At 46.0% G+C, this 22314-nt stretch overlaps 7 protein-coding genes and 1 long non-coding RNA gene across 8 annotated transcripts; 2 read left to right on the top strand and 6 right to left on the bottom strand.

Moving 5' to 3' along the window:
• Nucleotides 1-5: 5 nt before the first annotated feature.
• Nucleotides 6-1212, bottom strand: LOC122622643 (surfeit locus protein 6 homolog). The gene is made up of 2 exons (XM_043801249.1): nucleotides 963-1212; nucleotides 6-908 (listed from the first exon to the last, which is right to left on the bottom strand). The coding sequence occupies exons 1-2, from the start codon at nucleotides 1126-1128 to the stop codon at nucleotides 100-102; spliced, it is 975 nt and encodes a 324-aa protein (XP_043657184.1). The 5' UTR covers nucleotides 1129-1212; the 3' UTR covers nucleotides 6-99.
• Nucleotides 1213-1487: 275 nt separating this feature from the next.
• Nucleotides 1488-9999, top strand: LOC122618856 (rho GTPase-activating protein 92B). Its single transcript, XM_043795451.1, has 5 exons — nucleotides 1488-1691; nucleotides 1974-2230; nucleotides 4770-4945; nucleotides 7246-8212; nucleotides 8663-9999. Exons 1-5 carry the CDS (start codon nucleotides 1642-1644, stop codon nucleotides 9433-9435), a joined length of 2223 nt encoding a protein of 740 aa, XP_043651386.1. The 5' UTR covers nucleotides 1488-1641; the 3' UTR covers nucleotides 9436-9999.
• On the bottom strand, nucleotides 4943-6497 carry LOC122618861. The gene is made up of 3 exons (XR_006326065.1): nucleotides 5836-6497; nucleotides 5158-5779; nucleotides 4943-5078 (listed from the first exon to the last, which is right to left on the bottom strand). It is a non-coding gene; the product is annotated as an uncharacterized LOC122618861 (long non-coding RNA).
• An 835-nt stretch (nucleotides 10000-10834) lies between the features above and the next one.
• Nucleotides 10835-11176, bottom strand: LOC122622400. Its single transcript, XM_043800812.1, has one exon. The coding sequence runs from the start codon at nucleotides 11174-11176 to the stop codon at nucleotides 10835-10837; it is 342 nt and encodes a 113-aa protein (XP_043656747.1).
• Nucleotides 11177-11178: 2 nt separating this feature from the next.
• On the bottom strand, nucleotides 11179-11694 carry LOC122618860. Its single transcript, XM_043795455.1, has 2 exons — nucleotides 11430-11694; nucleotides 11179-11364 (listed from the first exon to the last, which is right to left on the bottom strand). Exons 1-2 carry the CDS (start codon nucleotides 11653-11655, stop codon nucleotides 11228-11230), a joined length of 363 nt encoding a protein of 120 aa, XP_043651390.1. The 5' UTR covers nucleotides 11656-11694; the 3' UTR covers nucleotides 11179-11227.
• A 578-nt stretch (nucleotides 11695-12272) lies between these two features.
• On the bottom strand, nucleotides 12273-14232 carry LOC122618857 (solute carrier family 22 member 20). Its single transcript, XM_043795452.1, has 2 exons — nucleotides 13452-14232; nucleotides 12273-13396 (listed from the first exon to the last, which is right to left on the bottom strand). The coding sequence occupies exons 1-2, from the start codon at nucleotides 14182-14184 to the stop codon at nucleotides 12396-12398; spliced, it is 1734 nt and encodes a 577-aa protein (XP_043651387.1). The 5' UTR covers nucleotides 14185-14232; the 3' UTR covers nucleotides 12273-12395.
• Nucleotides 14233-14966: 734 nt separating this feature from the next.
• Nucleotides 14967-16938, top strand: LOC122618859 (putative fatty acyl-CoA reductase CG5065). Its single transcript, XM_043795454.1, has 8 exons — nucleotides 14967-15062; nucleotides 15118-15342; nucleotides 15407-15474; nucleotides 15533-15628; nucleotides 15689-16143; nucleotides 16207-16484; nucleotides 16540-16750; nucleotides 16872-16938. The coding sequence occupies exons 1-8, from the start codon at nucleotides 14990-14992 to the stop codon at nucleotides 16936-16938; spliced, it is 1473 nt and encodes a 490-aa protein (XP_043651389.1). The 5' UTR covers nucleotides 14967-14989.
• Nucleotides 16939-18056: 1118 nt separating this feature from the next.
• LOC122618858 (solute carrier family 22 member 13) lies at nucleotides 18057-21638 on the bottom strand. The gene is made up of 5 exons (XM_043795453.1): nucleotides 21341-21638; nucleotides 19534-20228; nucleotides 18958-19464; nucleotides 18645-18788; nucleotides 18057-18587 (listed from the first exon to the last, which is right to left on the bottom strand). The coding sequence occupies exons 2-5, from the start codon at nucleotides 20204-20206 to the stop codon at nucleotides 18190-18192; spliced, it is 1722 nt and encodes a 573-aa protein (XP_043651388.1). The 5' UTR covers nucleotides 20207-20228; nucleotides 21341-21638; the 3' UTR covers nucleotides 18057-18189.
• Nucleotides 21639-22314: the final 676 nt, after the last annotated feature.

Raw genomic sequence — 22314 nt, 5'->3', positions numbered from 1 at the left:
GAGAATTTGGGAAAGATCACTCTTTTTTCTAAAGCATTCTGAGTTGAATTTCAACGTGGCATACATTTACACTACTTTACACTTAAGGCTAGATCATAGTTAATAGCCGGGTATGATGCGACCCTTCTTGCTGGCCGTCTTTAGTTTCCGGTTCTTCTTGTCCTTGCTTCGCTTATCCAGGTTCTCCTGTCGCTTTTTCTGCCGCTTCTCCTTGTCGTGCTCCACCTTCTGTTTGCGTTCCGTCCACTTGGTCTTAGACTTCTTCTTCTCCACGCGCCGCTTTTTAATGGCCTTTTGCAGGAGCTTGGTGTCGTCCTTGACCTTCTTGCCCTCGACCTTGTCGAAGGCGTTGCGCCAGGCGATGTCCGTTTGAATCTCCGCCGCCTTATCCGTTTCGCCCTGTTCGCGCAGCTCGCTTAGGTGCTTCTTGGTGTCGCGCAACTTCTTCAGAATCTCCTTGGGGTTTTGGTGTGACTTCTTGGCTTTGCCTCCTGGATTGGCGGCGAAGTCCACCTTGGAGTAGACGATCTTGGCCTCCTGATTGTACACCGGCTGCACTTTGACCGGCTGGATCTGTTCCTTGCTGTCCTCTGTCTCCTGTTCGGCCTTCACCAAGCCGTTCTTCAGCTTCTGGTGCTTGACGTTCTCGTTCTTGAGGTTTTTGGCCGAGGAGAGAAGCAGTTTCTGGACGCCCTTGCTGCGTTTCAGCTTTTTTGATTCGCGCCGTTTCTGCTGGCGCTCCGTGGTGGGGCCCTTCTTTTGGCGCAGCTTGTTCTTGATGGAGGCTATGCGCGCCTCCACATCCTCGTCGTCTGAGTCTTGCTTTTTCAGTTTTCCCTGGTTTCCCTTTTTCTTGTTGCCCGATTCCTCCGTGTCCGACAGCAGGTACTCTTCGTAGGTCTCCTCATCTGTAGGAAATACGATAAAGTTAAAAAATCAATGCTTTTCATAAATGGTTTTACCTTCTTGTTTGGAGTAGGGCACTTTGTGAGTGGTCAGTAGTTCCAAGACACGCTGATGGAACTTCTTGGTGATCGTGAGCAGGTCCTCCTTCTTGGGCTTCTGCTCCTTGTTGTGCGCGATTTCGTACTCCTCTCGCAGACATTTCGCGATCTCCGCCTGAGTCATTTTCGTTATAAAATAATAATAAAAATGTTATTTACGCACGCACACGTGCAGAACAGCAAGGCGGTTGGGTGCAGTGTGACCCCAAAGAATGTGGTTAAAATGTTTTCACTAGGGAAATGTCTGGCAACGCTGCAAGGCATGAGGGGTATTCCCTTTAATTAAAGAACAGAAACATTGCTTCAGATGTAAGGAGGCTGAGAAGGCATACAAGTTAGTTAACCGCAGTTTCGTTTCATAAATCTAGCTTAACCCCGTAGAAATATCTATAAGCAGTTATCGAACAGTGTGACCAAATACACACGTTTGAAAAATGCGTTCTCCAGCCTTTCGTCATTTCTTAGCGCTCCCGCTACGGTCACACCCGTCTCACTTTTCCGTAAAACATCGTTGAAGAATGACTAATTTGCCAGTTTTAAGTATTTACTCAATGCCTAGCTAATTGCACATCGCAAACAAACACACAGAAGTTCAGTTTAAGTTGGAGACGCGAGCGGCACCAGCGAATCAGCCAAGATGAAGAGGCAGTTTGCGAAAATCAAAATAGCAGCCGAAAATCTGTCAAGGTAAGTTCAAAGGCCAGCCAGTCGGATGTCTGTGGGTGTGTGTAAATGCGCTCCAGGTGGACAGACAGGTGTGTTGCCTCATCACGAAAGCAGCGGCAGCAGCAGCAGCAGCAACAACAACAACAACAGCAATAACGACAACAGACAGGCGACCACAGAGCAACTGCATCAATAACAAAGCGCGATGACAGCAATAATAACAACAACAAGCACAACAGTGGACTACTGATGATGACCTAACCCGTGCCTAACTCGTGTCAAAACCCCCTTTCGCACCCGCAGATCGAGCAAGTCGGACAGCAAGGACTCCGAGCTGGAGGCGATCGAGCGGCAGGTGGACAGGTACCGGGACACCATCGAGAAGATCGTCCGCAAGCTGCCGGCACTGAGCGGCGGAGGCGGAAGTGGCAGCGGCAGCAGCGAGGAACAGGACAAGCGGACCAAGAAGAACAGCCACTACAAGATCGCCCAGGCCCTGGACGAGTCCGCCAAGGAACTGCCCAAGGACATGCCGCTGCAGAAGGTCCTCTCCAATTGCGGTTAGTTATCGGGCCAGCGGGATTTTCAATGTGGCAGTCAGGGGCGTAGGCGGCCATTTGTCAGAGGGGGATGTAATGAGCCTTTTCCTCATCAAGTGATTATAGATTGCAGTCAAACTGTTCATCTTGCTTCAGTTACTTACCTAGCTTATCATAGTTTGTTAGCAACATCTATTTGTTTATTTTGACAGTCTTAAAATAGTTTCCCACTTAGAGCCCCTCCTCGCATCACCAATCAGCCATTCCTACGGCCCTGGTGGGAGTCATGTTGTCGCTGCTGATAAGGCGCACAGTGGTTGTCGTTCGTTCCAAATCCCATAATCGCCGCCAGACATGCACAATGGCACACGAATACGGGTACGGGTACGGGTGCGGGTTCGGGTTCGCAGGGGACTTGGAGAACACTCGCGGATGACTGTGTCACGGGCTTCGGTTTGTCTGTGTGTACTGGCGGCCTCGCCTTGTCGCTTGGCCTTGTGGCATTTACATTTCTCAACTGCAAACGGCAACATCAACATCGACGGCGTTTTTTAATCATTATTATAATTTTTATTATGGCTTTTTCGCTGCTTTCTTTCGCAGCCCGTTCGCCGTATGGCCGCAGTATTGGTATTGGTTATTATTTGCGGTTTCGGCATTGTCTATTTATACACCTTTTTGTTTTGCCAGCCAAGTTAGCCCGCCCCCATTGGCGCCCGCTTTTATTGCCCTGCTTCTATACAATTCCCTGTCCGATTTACTGTGCATTTCATTTAAATTTGTTACACATCGCGCGCGAAGTGGCATAACAAAGCCTGGTAAACGGCGATAATTATGCTAGCTCGGTTAGCTGGCTAGCTGGTTAGTAAAAGTAAAAGTCTGGGCCAAATTCATACATCATCGTATCGTCATGATCTCTTCTTCGCTGCTCATTTATTTCGTGGGCGCTCCCCCTAGGCCGCATTACTCATTCCGAGTGTTATTTTTATTTGGCTGTATTGCTTCCATTCGCTGTTTCCCCCTTTCAGGCACTTTGCATTCCACGTACTCGCAGATGCGTGTGCGTCAATTGCAATTGCCGTTTCTGCCGCAGTTGCAGCTGCAACCTCGCAGCGGTTCAAGAGCATCTCGGTGGTTGTGTAACGGCCAGGGATCTGGAGAGCCCCACGTCCCCCGGCTTTTGTTCCCCACGTTCCTGATTAGACACGAACGCTTCCACATGCAACTATCGCAGCCACAGTGAACGTGTGTCCGTGGGTTAAGTAGGAGCTCCAATTGAACGTTCAGGAAATCATAATTGGGTCAAGCTGGGGAAATCGATCGCCAAACAGTGCAAACTTGGCAAAAACTATTTCTGTCGATCGGGCTATAAAGCATAAAGCATTGTCACAGTTTCCCATTCAAATGTTCGGTGAATTAAATCCTGTTTCTTTGCAAGTGTTTCGGAAACTGAACACTAGAAAGTACATATTATAACATCAAACTCGCTTTCAAGTTGTAGCTTCTTTAACTCGAAAATTTGGGAGCCGTAGACACCCCATCATAATGAGAAATGCTATTGTAAGTCATATTTACGACTTAATTTCTTTGGTAAATAATATATCAATGTTTAATTGCGAGCACAGCCACTTAAATGTTAGGCAACAACTTAAATGCTCGGGAGAAGCTACAACTCCAGACCCACGAAAACCTAAATTACCGCACCAAATGAGGTTTTTGTCGCCAGCACCCACTGTGCTGTGCGCCCTTTGCAACTCTTATTGTTAGCCACGATGCGCTTCAATTCAAGCCACTCAGCAAGGGGAGCCAGAAGCGAGCGTATCTCGAATGTTATACTCCAGTGCCGACGACGTCTTCGCTTTGGACTCCGACTCCCTCTTTCTCCGCCTCCGCTTCCGCCGCCGCCTGTGCTTGTGCCTTCTGTGGTGCGACCTTTTTGCCTCTACTTTGCCTCCATGGCGGGTTCAGCTGCTGAGACTCGAGTCTCGGGGCACTCAACACAATTATCACAATTTTGCTTACTCAGCTCGTCAACCTATTCGCCGGGCCCCTTCCCCCTTGGATTGCCCCAATCTCGCCCCGCATCTAAGCGGAGCTACTCCAGCAACTGGAAACCGGCACGCCAACATCTTTGCAGCTACCGCTTGGCGATAAGGTCTTAAATAAGCAGTGACTTCCTCACTTGCGGGTGGAATGAAATGGAATGCAAGAGGCTGCGCGATACACACAGCAAACTATCTCAATGTACTTGGGATTTACTTCATGATTGATAATGTTAGCAAAACACTGAGTGTTATAATACTTATAATTTCCATTCCTTTGAAAAGATAGATTCGCTTTAATTTTGGTTAATGTTTAAGATTCAAAGGATCACGAAATTTAAAATTAGTTTTGCAATGATAAAGAAACTGATATTGCCACTTGATGTGTATATAAATGAGAGGGACATATAATCTGTAGAATGCTTCTAATATTCTCGCCATTTATTGAGGGGCAGATAGGTGAGGGCTATGCCGCTCCAGAGCCGATTCTCATGTCAGTGTGTGTTTCCCCATTGCAGGCGAGCTGGAGAAGACGATGGCCGAGTGCATTATAGAGAGCGAACTGGAGACGGAGACCAAGGTGGTGAGGCGGCTGAAGAACATCTTGGACAAGGAGATCCAGGAGATCTCCACGCTCAAGCGCAACGTGTCGCGCACTCTGCAGGAGTACACCTCGCTGAAGCGCAGTCATGAGGTGAGTGGCGATCATAAATCTAGCGCGGATTCGGCGTTACGTGTATGCTCGGTGAATCGTTGAATCGTTGATTCGTTGAATCGGTGAACAGGCCAGGGAGAGTGAATAATGTTGGATTTCCGTTTTCGCCAAACTGCGCACGATGACAATGGGAGATTGTTAAATTAATTAAGAAATCTGCTCGTTGGAAGTGATGGGCCGCCAAAAGTTACCTCAGCTGGTCAAGTGATTCGTTTTCCCCAACGCAATCCAATCGCGAGGTTGTCTCTAATTGACGAAGAATAACAACGATTGTCGGTCGTTGGGGTAGACTGTATCCCTCTTGGCCAAAGTGCACCGTGGTTTGATTTCTTGTGTGTAACACCACTTCAAGTTCGATTAGAAGTAAACAAAGTAAGAAAGTAAGAATTCCCAGAATGAAACCAGCCGATAGATAGGCCCGTCCGTCGAATGAAATGCCATAAAGCTACCAAGCTAAACTGAGCCCTCGCTTTTCAATCAATGCACAACCACTGTACTGGGGCGGATGCCAAGAAGCGCCGGCCAAAGAAGCAATCAATTTTTAATTTCCATTTATTATTATTACCATTGTTGTTGGTCTTTCTTCATACTGGCTTTATCTCACGCCAGTTTCTATTGTATTGTTTGTTTGCCGTGCGTTTCGCTTTTGTCGTTTACGTTTTTATGATTCGAATCCGATACTCGACGCTGCTGCCTTATCGCCGCGTGGGGACATCTGGAGTGGGATGTGGCGGACCGGGGGAGATGAGATGACATGAACGGCTCTTTGGTGTTCCAATTTCTAGGCGTCCGATTGGTTCTGTCCCTTGGCGTCTACAAGTGTGTTCGGTTAGAACAGTTATGGCCGGCTTCTGGACACAAAAACTTACTTTTCGAGTTTCATTGTTTTCTGCCTTATCTTCGTATGGTTTTCGCTCGTTTTTTCCTTCCGCTTTATTTTGTACAAATCACGACGCCGTTTGCCATATGGAGACGTCGGTCGGGGATGACTAGTCGCTGTAAATGTTGATGTGATGTATGTTGTCTTGCTTTCTGTTTAAGGTGTCGGAAGACGTTCATTGACTTGGCGACAGTGACATCATAATTCAAATGGGCGACCGCTGGCCACTGGCTCTATCAGAAAATTCGAAACCCGAGTTATTTACACTCCCCAGTAATCTTATCGCCCATTAAACGCCCGGCGGCTTGCCATAATTCGCTAATCAGACGCTCACCGATGCCTCGGTGCTGTTCTAATTGCACTCCCTGACATAGATCCGATCCGAAAACAATACGTACGCGTATGAGCACACGACTGCCTTTGGAAGTGCTAAGTTTGGTGCCCGGAATGTGTAACTTGCGGTGCCAACTGGGATGTAGGTCGCCGAGAGGTTGCGGCTCATGGAAATGATGTGACTCAGTCGCACTCCGATCCGATTTGAAGGTGGGGAGGGCGAGGAAATTGATAGGTGGATGCCATTGTCTTCTGGAGGCAGATAGCGTCGGGTGCACTTACAGCTATTTGTCACGATTTGTTTATTTTTAGCGCTGCTGTGATAGGGGAGCCGTGGGGTAGGATGATGAATGCCACCACCCCTTTGTTTGCTCACAAGGCGTAATGCTGTGGTAATCAAAACTTACATCATAAAGCGCGAACTTTGTTTACGCTGAACGCTGGATTACTCTACTCAAAGAATCTCTGTTTTGAACGTTAGCGGACAAAAATTCCACAAAGGCAATGCGTTTATAAATTATCTGAAGAATTTTATAATTTCAATCTTGATAAACTACACTCTTGCTCTATGTAAACATTGGTTTACGTTTGTAATCGCTTTTATGATTCAAGCCTGAAACGCATTGTTCGTTTAGTTTTTGTTATTGATAAGACCCTTTCTCTTTCACTCTTGATGAAAGTATTCTACGGAGCTCAATTGCCCTTCTTATCAGCCTTTGTAGTTCGGGAGAATTGCATGTTCGAAAGTCACCTCAGTCAGTGGCCCCAATGCAGCGGCGCATGTGAGCTGAATCCCAAACGGAACCCATTGTCGGAAGTGGGTGAAATGAAACAAAGTCCGCGGTGAGAGAGGTAACAGCTGGTTGGGCTGCGTTAGAGGTCGATCTATTTTTAAATGGTCCGCAAAACATTCCTCTACAGGCATCTTCCATTAGTCATTTGGGAAACTATTTTAAGATAAGATAGGTTTGGCGCTTGCACTTTGCTCCTTTTGAAATGTGACGATGTCCGTGACATTGCTTCTTATCTGACACGGTTTAATCAGTGCTTTGCTTTACTCCCGCAGGCGGCAATCCGTCTGGAGGAACCAGCGGCCAAGGTTAACCACATCAAGAGCCAGCAGGAGGAGTGCGAGCTGAAGCTGGAGAAGGAGCGGGATGCCTGGGCCGCCCAGATGCTGGAGCTGATTGCCAAAGAGGACGAGATCGTTAGCTGCATCCGCGACTACGTACTCAACCAAAGAAACTATCACGAACGAGCCCTGCAGCACGTAAACGCCTCGCTGGCCCGCATCCAGGACACTATCCAGGGCACAGAGAAGTCTCGCTTTGGCACCTCGCTCAAGGAGCACCTGACGTCCACCAACCGCGAGATCTCTTACATTGTGGAGCTGTGCTGCTGCTGTCTGATAGAGCACGGCCTGGAGGAAGAGGGTCTGCTGCGCGTGGGATGCGCCAGCACGAAACTGCGGCGCATGAAGCACGCCCTGGAGGCACAGCATGTAAAGACGCCGCTTCCACTGGACTACCAGGACCCCCATGTCATTGGTTCCATACTCAAGCTGTACTTGCGCGAGTTGCCCGAGCCGCTGCTCACCTACAACCTGTACAAGGACTTCATCCGGATCGCTGAAAGGCACAGCGAGGCCGAGCGCAAGACGGAGATTAAGGCCATTCTGACCAAGCTGCCCAAGGAAAACTACGCGAACCTGCGCTACCTCACCCGATTCCTGTCAATCGTGCAGCAGCGATCGGCGCTTAACAAGATGAGCTCGCAGAACCTGGCCATCGTGATGTCGCCAAACATGTTGTGGCCACGCGTCGACAAGAGCAGCAACGCCCCGGCCGACTACATTGGTCAGGTGAACAGCTCCTCGGCAGCCAACATCATCGTTGAGCTGCTGATTAGCCAGTGGGACTACTTCTTCATCGGCGAAGTCGAGTTCTATTTGACCCTGCAGAAGCAAAAGCTATTCGTCGAGGGCAAGAGCAAATCCAACTCCTCCAACGAGAACCTGGATAGAAACGACAGTGGTAAGCATACTGCACAGTCGGACATCTATGAAACGGGCCACTATACAGTATTCGACCTATGACGACTTTTTCTTTACACTTCAACAACGAAACATTCGAGAACTCCACGTTTAGTATTTTCCTGAGGCTTATATTATTTTTCAAAATGTGGTCCTACGCACCGAGAAGCTGTTTAAGTGCAATATTAGTGGTAGTACTTTGTTCAATAAAATGGATTGCAACTATATTTAGTATTGTACTTATTAGTGGTGTCATAGGAATAATGATTCAAAATTTTTGTTAACTTAAAGAAAATAGTTTGACTAGTTTGAAATTTCAGTTTAAAATTTTAAATTAAATTCTAAACAGAGTCTGGAAAAATATATCGTTTTATCATGTTTAAATAATGATTTAGTTTCTATAAATGATTGTTGATCACTTAAAAGCTCATATTATATATTTCATTTATAGAAGTCATGGAAAGTCCACGCTACGGTACATTGCGCAGGCAAAAAGCCAATGCACCTTCGCCTCCCACCACCAATGGAAACGGCACAATCATGACCACATCACAGACTTCGCACCGACCACATGCAAAGGAGCTGTTTCCACAACAGACGCCGGACAAGCAGGAGAAGCCCGCCAAGCCGCCGCTCCCGAATCTGCCGCAGTTTCAATCGCCTGCTGCTAGTCAGCCGACGCAGACGCAGCTAGAACCACTTCCTCCGCCGCCTGTAACGCCTGCCAAGCCTGTTCCGATGACGCGGACACAGTTCTTCGGGCTGGACAACCTGCCCTCTCCAACGGCCGATCGCAAGAGCACCGACAGCATTGGCAGCTTCAAGCTGAAACCAGATGTGCCGCAGAAGCCTTTGCTGCCCAAGCGACCGACTGTGCTGGGTGTGGGAGCGCCTAAAGCAGATGGAAAGAGCGATGATGAGGGCGGTACAACTCCCACTCAGGCGACAATTGATAATGGCAATGGCAGTGTGCGATTTAAAACGGAGCATTTTCTTGACAAGCTGCGTCAGGAGAACGGTGAGACGAACGGAGCGCGGGAGGGGCCGTCTACGGCGAAGGAAAACAATCACAACCACGATCCGCCTCCTACGGCTGGCGAACCAAATCAACAGCAAGCTCAGCCCCAAGTCACGACGCCCATCTCTCCGAACTCATTTCAAACGCCCAAGAGGCCAACGGTGCCAGCGCCGCCACCGCCCACAAATTGGAAGTCCTCGGACTAGAGGGGAAGGAGGAGACGTGGAAGGGGAACGGGGTCAGAGTCATTAGGTGTTACTGTTTACTCGTTAAGACTTGAACGCACAGTAATATATATATTTATGTATAATCGAAATGATCCTTGCGGTAGGGAGGCATTGTGCATTATAGAGAGAAAAGTCTCGGCGTATTATGCATTTGTATTTTTGCCTTGTTAATAAGCAATCTAATTTGTACGTGTTTAGCCATATAACAATATCACACGATATCCATTACGTATATGTATGCATATATAGTCTTTAGTAGGCCACCATAAATCAATTGTCGAAATTCGATTTGTTAGCCCGAGCAGCTCTTAATTGTTATTCCTTGTTTGAAAGGTTGTGATACTTCAGAAAGGTTTTGTGTTTCCTTAATTTTTTTGCATTGCTCTTGAGTCCATTTTGTTTCCATCTCCAACGAAAGACATTGTGATTCCCTTTTATTAAAAATTATGATTTCGATTAAAGCTCCATTTTGAATTCGGGCTAGTACAGCAGAAGAATTCCATTGTATTATTCAACTCACGAAGTACATTTACATTGAATTATTATTTCGATGTACGATGTACTATACTTTGTATCTTTGCTTTATTAATTTGTAATGCAATTATTATTATTTTTATTTTATAATAAAATTATGTACGATAAACTGTTGTGTATATAAAATATACATAAAAAGATGAATATGATTTTGTCTTTCTTCGTTATTGTTTGTTAAGTTAATTTTACGAAATTGGTTGAAGAGTGGGCGGGCATACCTTATGTTAGAATGTGGATCTCTTATGAAATTGGTAATACCTAGCTATTAATCACATACAGACCTCTTTAAATCAAATGATACTTAAGATAACTTCAGCTTTGTGGTATCTTTAAAACTCCACAATTTGTGCCACAAAAAGAATACCTGAACACAAACGATTTGTAGACAGCACTTATTATAAACCTAATGGCATAGCTTCCAAGTCAAATACCTAACTACTTCATATATGCATATACTGCATATAAGTATTTTTCACACGCTGCTTCAAATATAAACTAGCAATGACCAGATCTTGATGGAATAGAGCTTACTTACAAGCCCAATCAATATATTCTCTGATACTTATAGAAATTAGTGTTTATAAAGTTCTGTGAATAGGTTAGTAAGTGAGCTGAGGCTGGAAATACTTCAATATATTGTGAACAAATTTGAATAAAAAACTGAAAGCCCCAGGTTGAAGTAAGATTTGTATTGTAATTCACAATGGTGGCATGCAATGTTTTCTTCGAATGTAGAGAACAAGACCCATAAGTATGCAATTCCGTTCTTAGTGCTATGCTTTATTCTACGAAATTCATATAAAATACACTAAATATAATTGATACTTTATAATTATAAGATGGGCTACCCTAAGTTGCTCGTAATTAGGCAAACATCAGGAGGTGCAAGAGTGCCGGTAATCTCCAAAAATCGTAGAAGAACGTGGCAATGGGTTTCTCCTATATGCCGAGTTTCAATTCCTTCCGCCGGGCTCCTAGCCACCTCGTCCGGAGAGTCCAACTCCCTAACATAATCCATAAAGTTGTCCACATTGATGGGTGTCTCTGCCTTCGCCTTCGCTGGTTCTGTTTGCAACTTCCGTTGGAACTCACTTCTATAGTAGTCGTTGATCATGGACATCATCCCCTTGGAATACCAGTAGATGATGCCAATCAAGAAGAGGCCCTGCATGAAGGGACCGACCATTTTGTAGCCTTCGACTTGATTTACTTATTTTTTCGATAGATCCTTCGTATTTTACTGCTGATGCTCTTCGCGGAAGCTCTCAAGCCATTGGTTAACCATGTAGAACTGTTCCTTGATGTGCGGCCAGGCCATGGTGACAATTAACATTATTGTATTGGCGAAGACAAACAGCTTCATCATTTCAAATGCTGATGGAGAGGGTAATACTTAATAGTTAAATTGAATATATTTTTAAGGAGCCTTAATTACAGACCCTCCGGAGTGCGAAGATAGTCGCCGAAGCCGGAATTTAGATCCTTGTCGTCCTTGTCGTCGACCTCCTGCTTCTGCCTCGGCTCATGCTTATTCTTATCCTTCTCCTCCCGGTTCTTGCCCTTACCACCACCCTCGGCTTTATCCTTGCCAGAGTGTCCTTTACCGTGCTTGTTCCTGCCGTATCCCGTGGAAGAATTGGCAAAGGCCGATTTCTTCGGTTTCATTGCATCCAGATAGCGGCAGTTGGTCAGCCGGCCGCCCGCATTTGATTGGAGATGGTCCTGGAACTGCTCCCCGAATGGTCCTTCCTCGTCAACTGCTGCTCCGCAAATGACACGGTCTTTGTGGTGTCAATTGGCGTGGCGCCGCTGCTGGCAATTCTATGGTTTCCATTTTATTGATTTGCGATTTCTGCTTGTCGCTTTGGATGGGGGGAATAGTGGGAGTGTGGAGCGGGACAGGTGACCAAATAGAAATATGTTGTTAGTAGAGCAATGCGCTTGGATATTTAGCCAGGCATGTGTGCTTATTATACGAGTCACACGAAATGTGTGTCAGCTTGGTGGATGAATGTGGGCGACGGGTGAGCTGGGGTTGTGGGCGAACATTGGTCCCAAAACGCTTGGCTTCATGAAAGCTTATCGAAGAACACTATTTAAATATCATGTAAGCATTTTTTAATATATTTAATGCATTTATCTGCCAAATACTGAACTTCTTTCAAACATTCTAGATGAGTTTTGTCATGATCAGGTCTGAAACTAGGGAAAGATGTACATTTGAAACAAAATACGTGTAGATGTCGAACCTTTGTGTTATTCCCAAAAGTATGCAACCCAATATACATATTCGATTCGCGATAAGCGAATGTTTAATGAGCTAAATTCGAATACTGTTTGCGAATACTTGACAGACACTAAAACTAACTATGATATACACCCAACCATATTTCCAGTATACGTTATTACGTGAACCCAATTAGTTGCTGTCTCTTATTAACTGCAGCTCCTACCGGTGGCTGCTCCTTGTCCCGCGTGACCAGGCAACATGTGCAGAGGCCGCCCAGGATGGCCAGAAGACAGAAGGCGGACAGGGAGAGGGCGGGGCTCACCTGCCTGAGCAGCGTGAGAAAAGAGGCGGAGAGCTGCCACACCCTCGCCCACGTGACGGCGGAAAATGAGAGGCAACTACGCTGCTCCATTGGCACCAGTTCGCCCAGGCAGGCCATGATCATGGACTGGGCGCAGGCCACGGCCGCCTGAGGAAGCGAGGCCATCAGCAATCCCATCGTGAGTCCATAAACCTCGGGCATATTCCCCTCCGCCAGGAACCAACAGATGCTACCGATGCAGCCGACCACAATGGCAAATCCCCCTGCCCACTGCCACTTGCGTTCACTCTGGTTGAAGGTCAGGTGTAGGGCCAGGAAGCAGCCCAGCATCTCGGCCAGGCCCATGGCCAATGTGTTGGACACCAGGTGCTCCCTGCCAAAGGACCGCACATGGAGCAGCAGCCCGGTGTTGACCACCATGAAAGTGGCCAGTGCCATGTGCACAGCCACCAAGTGGAAAGTGCTCTTCCGCTGCCCCATCCACAAATGCATCCAATGCACTGCGGGCATTGGCTCCAGCATCATTTCCCTCAGTTGTTCCAAAAGCTGTGGTAACTCCTTGGATACCTTGTGCATCCTTCCATTGGTACGGGCTGCTTCCAGCAGGATTCCCACCGTTCGTTCGATGGCCAGTTGGGCTTCCTTCGTGTGCTGCAGCTGCCAGCGCGGGGAATCCGGAGTCCAGGGCAGCAGGAAGACAATCACCAGCAAGGAGAGAGTTACCCCCAAGTATATGTGCTGCCAGCTGGGAGCACCGGAGGCCATGCCAGGGAGCAGGATCAAGCCCACAGCCCAGAAGCAGTCGTAAAGTAGAAGGGCTCCAACGCGATATTTGCCCGCTGTTATGTCACTAACTGGAAAGCAAGTTATTTAATATTAAAATATCTCTAAATGTTACATTTCACTCACATATATAAAGGCCGGAGGTGATCATAAAGCAGCATGAAACAGCAGCCAAGCATCGGAGTCCGCAGTGCAGACTGAAGTCCTTGACCAGACCCATCAGCAGACTGCACATGAGAAGGCACCAGATGCCAGTTGCATAAATCTGTCGGGGACTCAAGACCCGCATCAACTTGGTGGCCGCCACTCCACCGATTAAAAGGCCAAAGAGGTGCCAGTACTGGGACCAGGCCACAAAGAAGTCGCACAGACACACCAAATCGAACTCCATGGTCAGGGAGTGGAAGCCCGTGGTGTAGAGGAACTTGCGACACTGGCGCATGGCGTAGCCGGACTCTCCGTAGTTAACCATCACATAGCAGTGGTCCAGCGAGACGGTGGAGTTGACCTCCGGCCCGAAAGCCCTCGCATCACACTTGTACTCCTCCTCCGGGTACAGATCCGGCGCTGTGAACAGGATGCAGGCCATGAACCAGGCGGCGGGAATTTTGCAGAGGAACAGGATGAGCAGGGAGCGCAGTTGCCAAGGCCCAAAGTCCCCCAGGATGTGTGTGATCACATCGTCATCACTGCCATCTTCTGTTTTGTTGGCTTTGCGAGGAGGAGTTTGAGGAGACACATCGTTGGCTTTCGGATCGGTGCAGGTGAAGCTGTGCGCCATGTGGCCCAAATCCAAGGGAACGGGTACGTGTCGGCGTATATCAGGCATCCAGCCGTGGTAAAGATTCTCCTCCTTCATTCTTCGCTAGCGGCGGAATTTAGTTACCACGTCTTGGGAGTGCCGACCCTCCAGCATGACTGCGACTTCGCTTAGCACCTCACCTGGACAGGTAAACTCGAGGGCTCCGGTTTGCGGTGCCTGCCTACGACGTCGTCGCTAATCAAATCATTCCAAATAAGCGGAGCAACGTTCCTAACCGATTGTGCAAACATTTTGGCCGTCGAGCTGCGATCTATTTTCGCGGAGATCTTACGGATTTTGGGGAGGATCTTGCCGGGGAATCCGATCGCGGTGGCGGGTAATTGACATGATTGAAGCTAATGAATTGGACAGGTAAACAGCATCGGCATTCGAACTTATTGGAAAGCTGAGCGGCTGTGTATTCGTTTAATCTGGTAATATAACCAAATTTGTTGTAATATATATATTTGTTTACGTCTAGTTTTCAAGTTCATGGCTCTTAAATTTTTAAAATTACGCAGTTGCTTGTAAGAAATAACAAAATTCAGCAGGTTGAACGTGGAATATAACTATAGGCCAAAGGTATGATTTCCCACTTTATTTTTTCTTGAATGATCATGAACCAAGGCCTAGCGTTGTCCACATCCCATCCCCATCCCCATCGAAATATGATGCAATATGTTTGTGCTCAAATGTTACGTCTGAGCTGGTACTTTCGTTGGCCAATTGCATTCTCCACTTGCATTTTCAGGGAAAACTTGTTTCAGGAGGACCAAGGCATTTCTTTTGCCAAGCCAGTTGGGCGTTGAAAGTGAGTAGCTCACCGGATCAGTAGCGATCGTGGCTTCAGAGTGGCCACACCATGGACAACGCCAAAGTGAATACTGTGGAGCACCAGCCGGATATTTACCAAGATGCTGTGGTCTTTATAACGGGTAATATAGAGGCGCTCTCCAAAAGAGACTGTTCAAAGATGGTTAACTTAATTAGGAGCAACTGGCTTTGTGGGAAAATCGCTGCTGGAGAAGCTGCTCTGGAGTTTTCCGCAGATCAAGCGGATCTACATGCTCATCCGACCGAAGGGCGGGGTTACAGTGGAGGAACGATTTCGGGGATTCCTTCAGAATCCCATTTTCGAACGCCTAAAGTCGGAGCATCCAACGCAACTGAAGAAAGTCGTTCACTTCTCTGGCAACATTGAGGACGACAACTTCGGTATGGCTTTTCGGAGAAACTGTAAATGAAAACTCATGACTTCACCCGAGACTTCCACCAACAGGTTTAAATGAGTCCGACAGATCGGTTTTGTGTGCCGAGGTCAACATAATTTTCCACAGTGCAGCAACAGTGAGTCCGAGGGGGATTCCCCAAGATTTTCCCACTCATTTGAATATTTAAATTCCAGGTACGCTTCAATGAGTGCCTAAAGGTGTCGGCTCGAGTCAATTCGCAGGCCACCTATAATCTCGTAGAGCTTTGCAGGCAGATGCCTCATCTGAGGGTAAGGAGCTGCAGTCCGTTGATTTCATCTTTCCATCCTTATAATAACCGAAATCTCTAGAGTTTTCTGTACGTTTCGACGGCCTACTGCAACCCGGGTCGCAAGTATGTGGATGAGCAAGTGTACCCCACCATGCCGCCGGTGGATTGGCGGCAGTTTCTTACCGCCACCCAGAAAATACCCGACGACTATCTGAATCGCCTGGCCGATTATATAAAGGGTCCGCATGTCAACACCTACACCTTCACGAAGTCCATTGCCGAGCAGATTGTTAATGCATATAAAGATGTGATTCCCATTGTGATAGTGAGGCCCTCGATAGTCACTGCTGCGTATAGGGAGCCCTATCCCGGGTGGATTGACAATATCCAGGCCATCAGCGGGATTATGATGGAAATTGGGAAGGGCGGCATCAGCAGCATCCTAGGGGATAAGGATCTTATATGTGACATCATCCCTGTGGACTTTGTGGTCAATGCCATGATCATGATGGTCGGCAAGGCCAAATTGGGGAGGTAACTGGAAATGATCTACTCCTTACTAATGTTCGTTCATGTTCACATGTTCGTATTCCACAGCTTGAGCATCTGTAACGCCACTTCTGGAGTGACCAATCCAATCACCTGGCAGCGCCTTGGAGAACTCACAATGAAGTGGTCCAGAATCTATCCCACCCGGCGGATGATTATGTTTCCAAACTTCAAGTATAGGTGCAGTGCTTTTAAGCATGAGTTGGCTGTGTGGGTTCTTCACTTTGTGCCCGCCTTGCTAATGGATCTGCAAACGCTGCTGTTGGCCCAAAAGAAGCGACTGGTGACACCCATTGCCAAGAAATTCCGACAGGCTTGTCTAGCAGGTGACTTTAGAAATACCATTAATATGAACTAAATCATTCAGTGGACTGCGTGCAGGTAGCTTTTTTTCGCTGAACGAGTGGATCTTCAAGAACAAGAGCCGCTTCCATTTCAAGAAAGTGATTGAAAATGGTACATATCCCACTCTCTATTGGAATCTCGAAGAGCTGGACTACAATGAGTATGTGCGTCGCCACATGATTGGGATCAACAAGTACCTGCACCGCGAGAAGTTCTCCGTTGACTCAAACAAGTTTATGGTGACCAGGTGAGTCGTTTGCTCATCATTTCTGTCTTTGTATCCAGCTCAGGTTGGGATTGTTGTATACAATTTCCTTTTGCAAGAAACTTTTAGAAAATATGTATTAATATGTATTATATTTTTACAGGATTTATTGGTTCTGGATATTCCTGCACTTGATTTTCTACATGTTGCTTGTCTATATAATATTTTAGTGAAGTATATTATGAGTTATTACCGATAAGCAGGTGAAATAATAATAAGAGTAAAAGGACATAAATTAAATATTTATTTATAACTTATGTTCTAGTCTCTATGATTCTCCTTAATGTCATTAAATGTCTTTTGAGCAGCAGTTTCTTGTCTATGGTCCAAAGCTGTCCTGACCCATGGCAAAACTATCTAAGAACTTATCCATCTCATTGTACAAATCGTTCCCTGACTGGTGTCTTCTCCGACACCCACTAAAACCAAGTATACACCCTAGGCTGTGCATAATCCGTTTTGGTGGGAGTCGGTGAAGGCACCCGCCTAGGAAACGATTTGTACAATGAGGTGACTAAGGACTATGTCCTAGTAATGGGGTTTTATTTGCTCTCTCTTACAAGTCTCGAGAAGTACGTCCACCAAATTAAAATAGGCTGAATATAATTTCAGGCATTGTCACTGTCAAATTAGAGTCTAGATTTCCTTGCCCTAAACGTCACTTCTATCGTATCTCGTTTACCTACCGTATACCTATCGTATAGTGATATTTGTGGGGTAGTGTTTGAAAAAATAAATACAAGATCGCCCATGCCGAACACGGAAAATCACACGAATATGTCCTCGGCGATGGAACTGACAAAGGACATTGAGAACGAAAGGAAGGAACAGAGGAGCATCGATACGAAGGATACTATGAGTCAGATGGAAATGATGCGCCTCCTTGGCTTGCGATCCAATTCTGAGGAATCCGCGGTTGGGGCTAAGCTGCGCAATAGTCGGAAGAGATCTTTTAGTGTGGAACCTGAAGAGCGTAACAATGGCAGAATTGAAAAATTTTACAAAATTCATAACCATAAGACAAGGTGATGAGCGTACTTATGTTATCGTTTTATTAATAAAACATGTAATACGGCTTTCTAAGAAAGTAAGATAAGATAAGACAATTCAAGTTTTACTTTTGCCAAATTAACTGCTTACTATGAATATTTTTAGAGCTTTTTTGATAGTTACCAAGAGCAAGGACGATAGTACCAGTTTTGCCATTAAGTAACCAGTTAAGTAACAAGACATGTATGATAAGAACAATTTATTTGTATTTTTGTTATTTGTTCGACAAACTTAAAACGCACAAATATTCTTTAGTAAAACTTCAAGCATTTAAAATAACAATTCACTTAACCTAATCACAGAAGAATGTTGTTTCATTTGCTGACTTATACAAAGACTATTAATTGGCAAAAATAGGCTGTCGTCTTGGGCTACAATCGAGTATTGTTCACATCGGATTCGACGGTCCAAACTGGGGCGTTCAATGGGGACTGCTCCTTCTTGTTGCTCGGCTCCAGTTGGGGCACAACCGGCGACACACTTGTCCTGGGTGTGAGGAGCAGGCTGGTGCAGATTCCGCCCAAAATACTGAATACACAATACGAAGTCAGCGACATGGCCGTGTCGATCTTCTTCAGGACGTTGAAAAACGGAGCTGAGAGGAGCCACACCCGGGCCCAGGTGACTACGGAGAAGACGAAGAGCTGCTTCTTGTTCGCCGGCATCAGTTCGTTCATGCAGGCCAGGATCATCGACTGGGCACACGAAACGGCCGCCTTGGGAATGGTGGCAATGATCATCCAGAGGCTCACTTTTAGATCAGCATCCACTTAAGAAAAACCATATTACATGTATTTCGTCCATAAAGTTATAAGCCTTAACTTACTTGAGTCCGCATTGGTGAAGATCCAGCCCATGCAACCAAGGATTCCAGCTAAAATATTAAACACCCCGGCACATTGCCATTTCCACTTGTTGTGCTTGAGTGCAAAGTGGAGCGCCATGAAGCAGCCAATGATTTCAGAAAACCCTGCAGAGAGAATAGTTTATATAAAATTAGATGACATATTTCTAAAAACGGAAACACAACTCATTTTACAGATAATAATTTTAGTGAATTTTTATCCTTAAAAATAAGTGGAAAAATAAATAATTAATCCCATTTAATACACTTACTAAACTGAGAACGCCCAACTCACCCATGGCTATAGTGTTCGGTACCAGATAGTCTCTGCCAAATGATCTTATGTTGAGCAGCATGCCCATGAAGTTGATGACGAAGAAGGCCAGTGCCAAGTGGGCAGCTACCATGTGCGTCTTGGCCCGCTTTCCCTTCCACAACTCCCTCCAAGGAGCCGGAGGGGGTTGAGCCTTCAAGCGCTCACTTAGCTGCTCCAGCTGCATCCGGAAATCCGGAGGGATCTTGAACGAGCGATCATTGATCGCCGCTCCCTCACGCACGATCTCCTCCACATTGTCGATGGAGAAGCGATCCACGGCGTGCCGGAGCAGCCAGCGAGGTGAATCCGGGGTCCAGTAGAGCAGCAAGATCAGCATGACAGTGGGGAATGTAATGCCCACGTAGATCAGGGACCAGCTGTTGAAGAACGAGGAGAGTCCTGGCAATAGGATCACGCCAATGGACCAGAAAGTGTCGTATAGGATAATGGCACCAATTCGATGCATTCCCGCCGTGATGTCGGCAACTGGAAGATTGGATTTCTTCATAAATATTTACACTGGATATCTGTAATTGTACTTATAAATTCACTTACATATTGCTTGACCAGCTGTGAACATGATCGCACAACAGACAGCAGAGAGGCAACGGAAGGCGCAGTGGAGACTGAAATCCCTGGCGTATCCAGTGACTACTCCGCACACAATCTGGGCTACAGCTCCCACACAATAGGTGCTCCGCGGGCTGATTCCCAGCATCATCTTGGTGCCCACAACGCCACCTACAAGAACTCCGAACAGATGCCAGTACTGAGTCCAGGCCACGAATATGTCCCTCAAACAGACCAGATTGAATTGCATGATCAGGGAGTCGAAACTGGAGACGTAGGTGAACTGCTCGCATTCGGAGCTCGTGCCAGTGGATTCGTCCCTGATATAGCACTGGTTGTCCGAAACACTGAAACTGGAGTTGCTGCTGCTAGTCATGTAACTGGTGTCGCAGGTGAACTCCGAGCCGGGATAGAGTTCCGGTCCAGTGAAGATGATGCAGGCCATGAACCAGGCGGCGGGGATTTTGCACAGGAAGATGATGAGGATGGTTCTCAGCTGCCAGATGCCAAAGTCGCCCACGACATCGGCGATGACATCGCTACTCGCAGGGGCAGGAGGTGGCGTTGCCATCCTCTTGTCCAGGTCATTCTCCATCTCATTGGGGAGGATGTGGGGGCCAGTGGATTCTCCACCTCGGTCGGGCGACGGATTGACCATGGCTCCTATTTAGTGGAACATTCTGCAAACGATGAGCGAAATGGAAGCATATTTGATGACTTCCCATTTATTTATTTCTTTTATTTCAATACCCCCCATAGTAGACTGATGTACCCTCCCATCCCAATTGATATAAATTGAAAGCGGTTTACTGATGAAATCAGTCGAACAAGCCATTGAATATCACGAGAGATTGTTGAAATATCTGCGGTTACTTTTCATTTGACTGACTTTCATTATTTCATTAGTACATTGACAAGTAAATGCCATAAGTAAACACCTGGGCATAATTCATAGATTTTAACAGACTTTAAACTCTCCTAAAACACTATATTTGTAACACCTTTGTATCTGCTAGTGCACTCATTTCTAAACTCATACCTCTGTAATCTCGTTTAATTGAACTCATTAATAAATTAGCTAAGCTCTTGATTTACTTTAACCAGTTCGAAGTTCTTGCTTGCTTATTCTTTCTCTGATATCATATCTCAAATCATGACTATCTGTAGTTGTATCGATAAGCCAGAAGGAGAAGATAATGATCATTCCATTTCGCGACCTTATCTGTTTGATAGCCCTTATTTGCCGAGGGCACACATGGCGAAAGATTTGCAGCCTAAGCATTTAGTTGTTAATTCGCGACAGATTTGCTTTGTTGGATCATCTGTATTGACGGACTCTTTATGCTTCAGTTTCACAGGTGCTAATTCGCGATTGTCTGGCGCACAATTGGTTCCACCTCCAGTCTGTCCACCTATTGGTAGCGCAAATATTTTAATTTCAAATTTTCCAGGCAATGCTAATTGCAGAAAACTGGTCGTGCCGGTGCTAGATATTCGAATTTCCTATTCGGCATTCGATATTTATCTGGGCAATGACAGTGGAGGCATGTCTTTCTATCAGAGCGACTTGTTTCGATTCGAGCCCAAATGCAAATTAATAATTGCTTATGGGGCAGGAAAACTGAGCCACTGGAAAGGCGTTTCTCGTTTCAAATTAATGGAATGCTCGACTTTTTGACAAGAGTATGATTAAGTGCACTGTGTGTTATAATGCACTTTTCCAGGGTAATCAATTAATGTAAGTTATTAAATCGATATGCATAGTGAATAGTTTTCCTATTTAAAAACCGACCTCAATAAAGCACAATATCACTTTTTGGTTTATCGTGGGTTTGATCAACCATACAATTTGTTTCTCGCGATGACTCTTTGCAGTTTGTGTTTGATTTGTTCGTTTGATGTCATACAAATTTGTTTAAATTAATTAAGCGACAATAAAAGTTATGCACGCCGCTCGGACTTCTGCGGATCCCCGTTCGAAAAAGGCAGCTTTCCGATTCGCACGTCCCAGTCCGATTTCTTAATGGATTCTTGGAGCACACGCGTCCCAATCGGCCGAGAATCAAATGACAACTGACGCCAATGTCGCACTGGGAGCTATAGACAGGGAGTGAGCCGACTGGCTGTCCACTCGGAAACTCGAGGCGTTAATTTACTTAATGAATTTGCTCAAATAATAAAAAGTTATTGAACGGGTTAGTTTTTCGAGCATTTCACTCTAGTTTCTATTGTGTTTTACGGTTCATAAAGTATTTGGCCCGACCGGGATTTTCGTTGGGTTACTGAGACATTTTTTCTTTGTTTGGCCATTAAACATTTAATTTTATTGAATAGCTGACGGATCGATACGGTGTCTTTTAACGCTCTTTATGTTATTAGTTTGAGTTTTCCCCTATCGAGTGTGCATTATCTCAGGTGAGGAGCGGAAAGTGTCCAAACCGGGGGCTGCTGGCTTGGGAGCCATAACATTATTACTTTACCTTATCAGCGATTGCCATTCGGGCTTGTACAAATTCTTCAACGCCTTCCTTGCGGATTTCTATTTTAATCTTTATTGTCTAGGTCGCTTTTTTTAGCGCTCCTAGTGACACATCGATTGTGGTGCTCTTCATTAACCTACATTAATATCGAGCTATAGAATAATGGCTAATGCGGTCTGGTATTCAACATAAAATGTGCCTTCCAGGATCTACATGACCATTTAAATATCATAAATTTGTCATTTAATTTGGTATAATTTGTTGCTCATTGCTTGCTAATTAGGAC

The sequence above is a fragment of the Drosophila teissieri genome, chromosome 3R (assembly GCF_016746235.2).
Source record: "Drosophila teissieri strain GT53w chromosome 3R, Prin_Dtei_1.1, whole genome shotgun sequence".
NCBI lineage: Eukaryota > Metazoa > Arthropoda > Insecta > Diptera > Drosophilidae > Drosophila > Drosophila teissieri.
The sequence above is the reverse complement of the archived record's forward strand: the minus strand, read 5'-3'. Positions and strand labels throughout refer to the sequence as shown.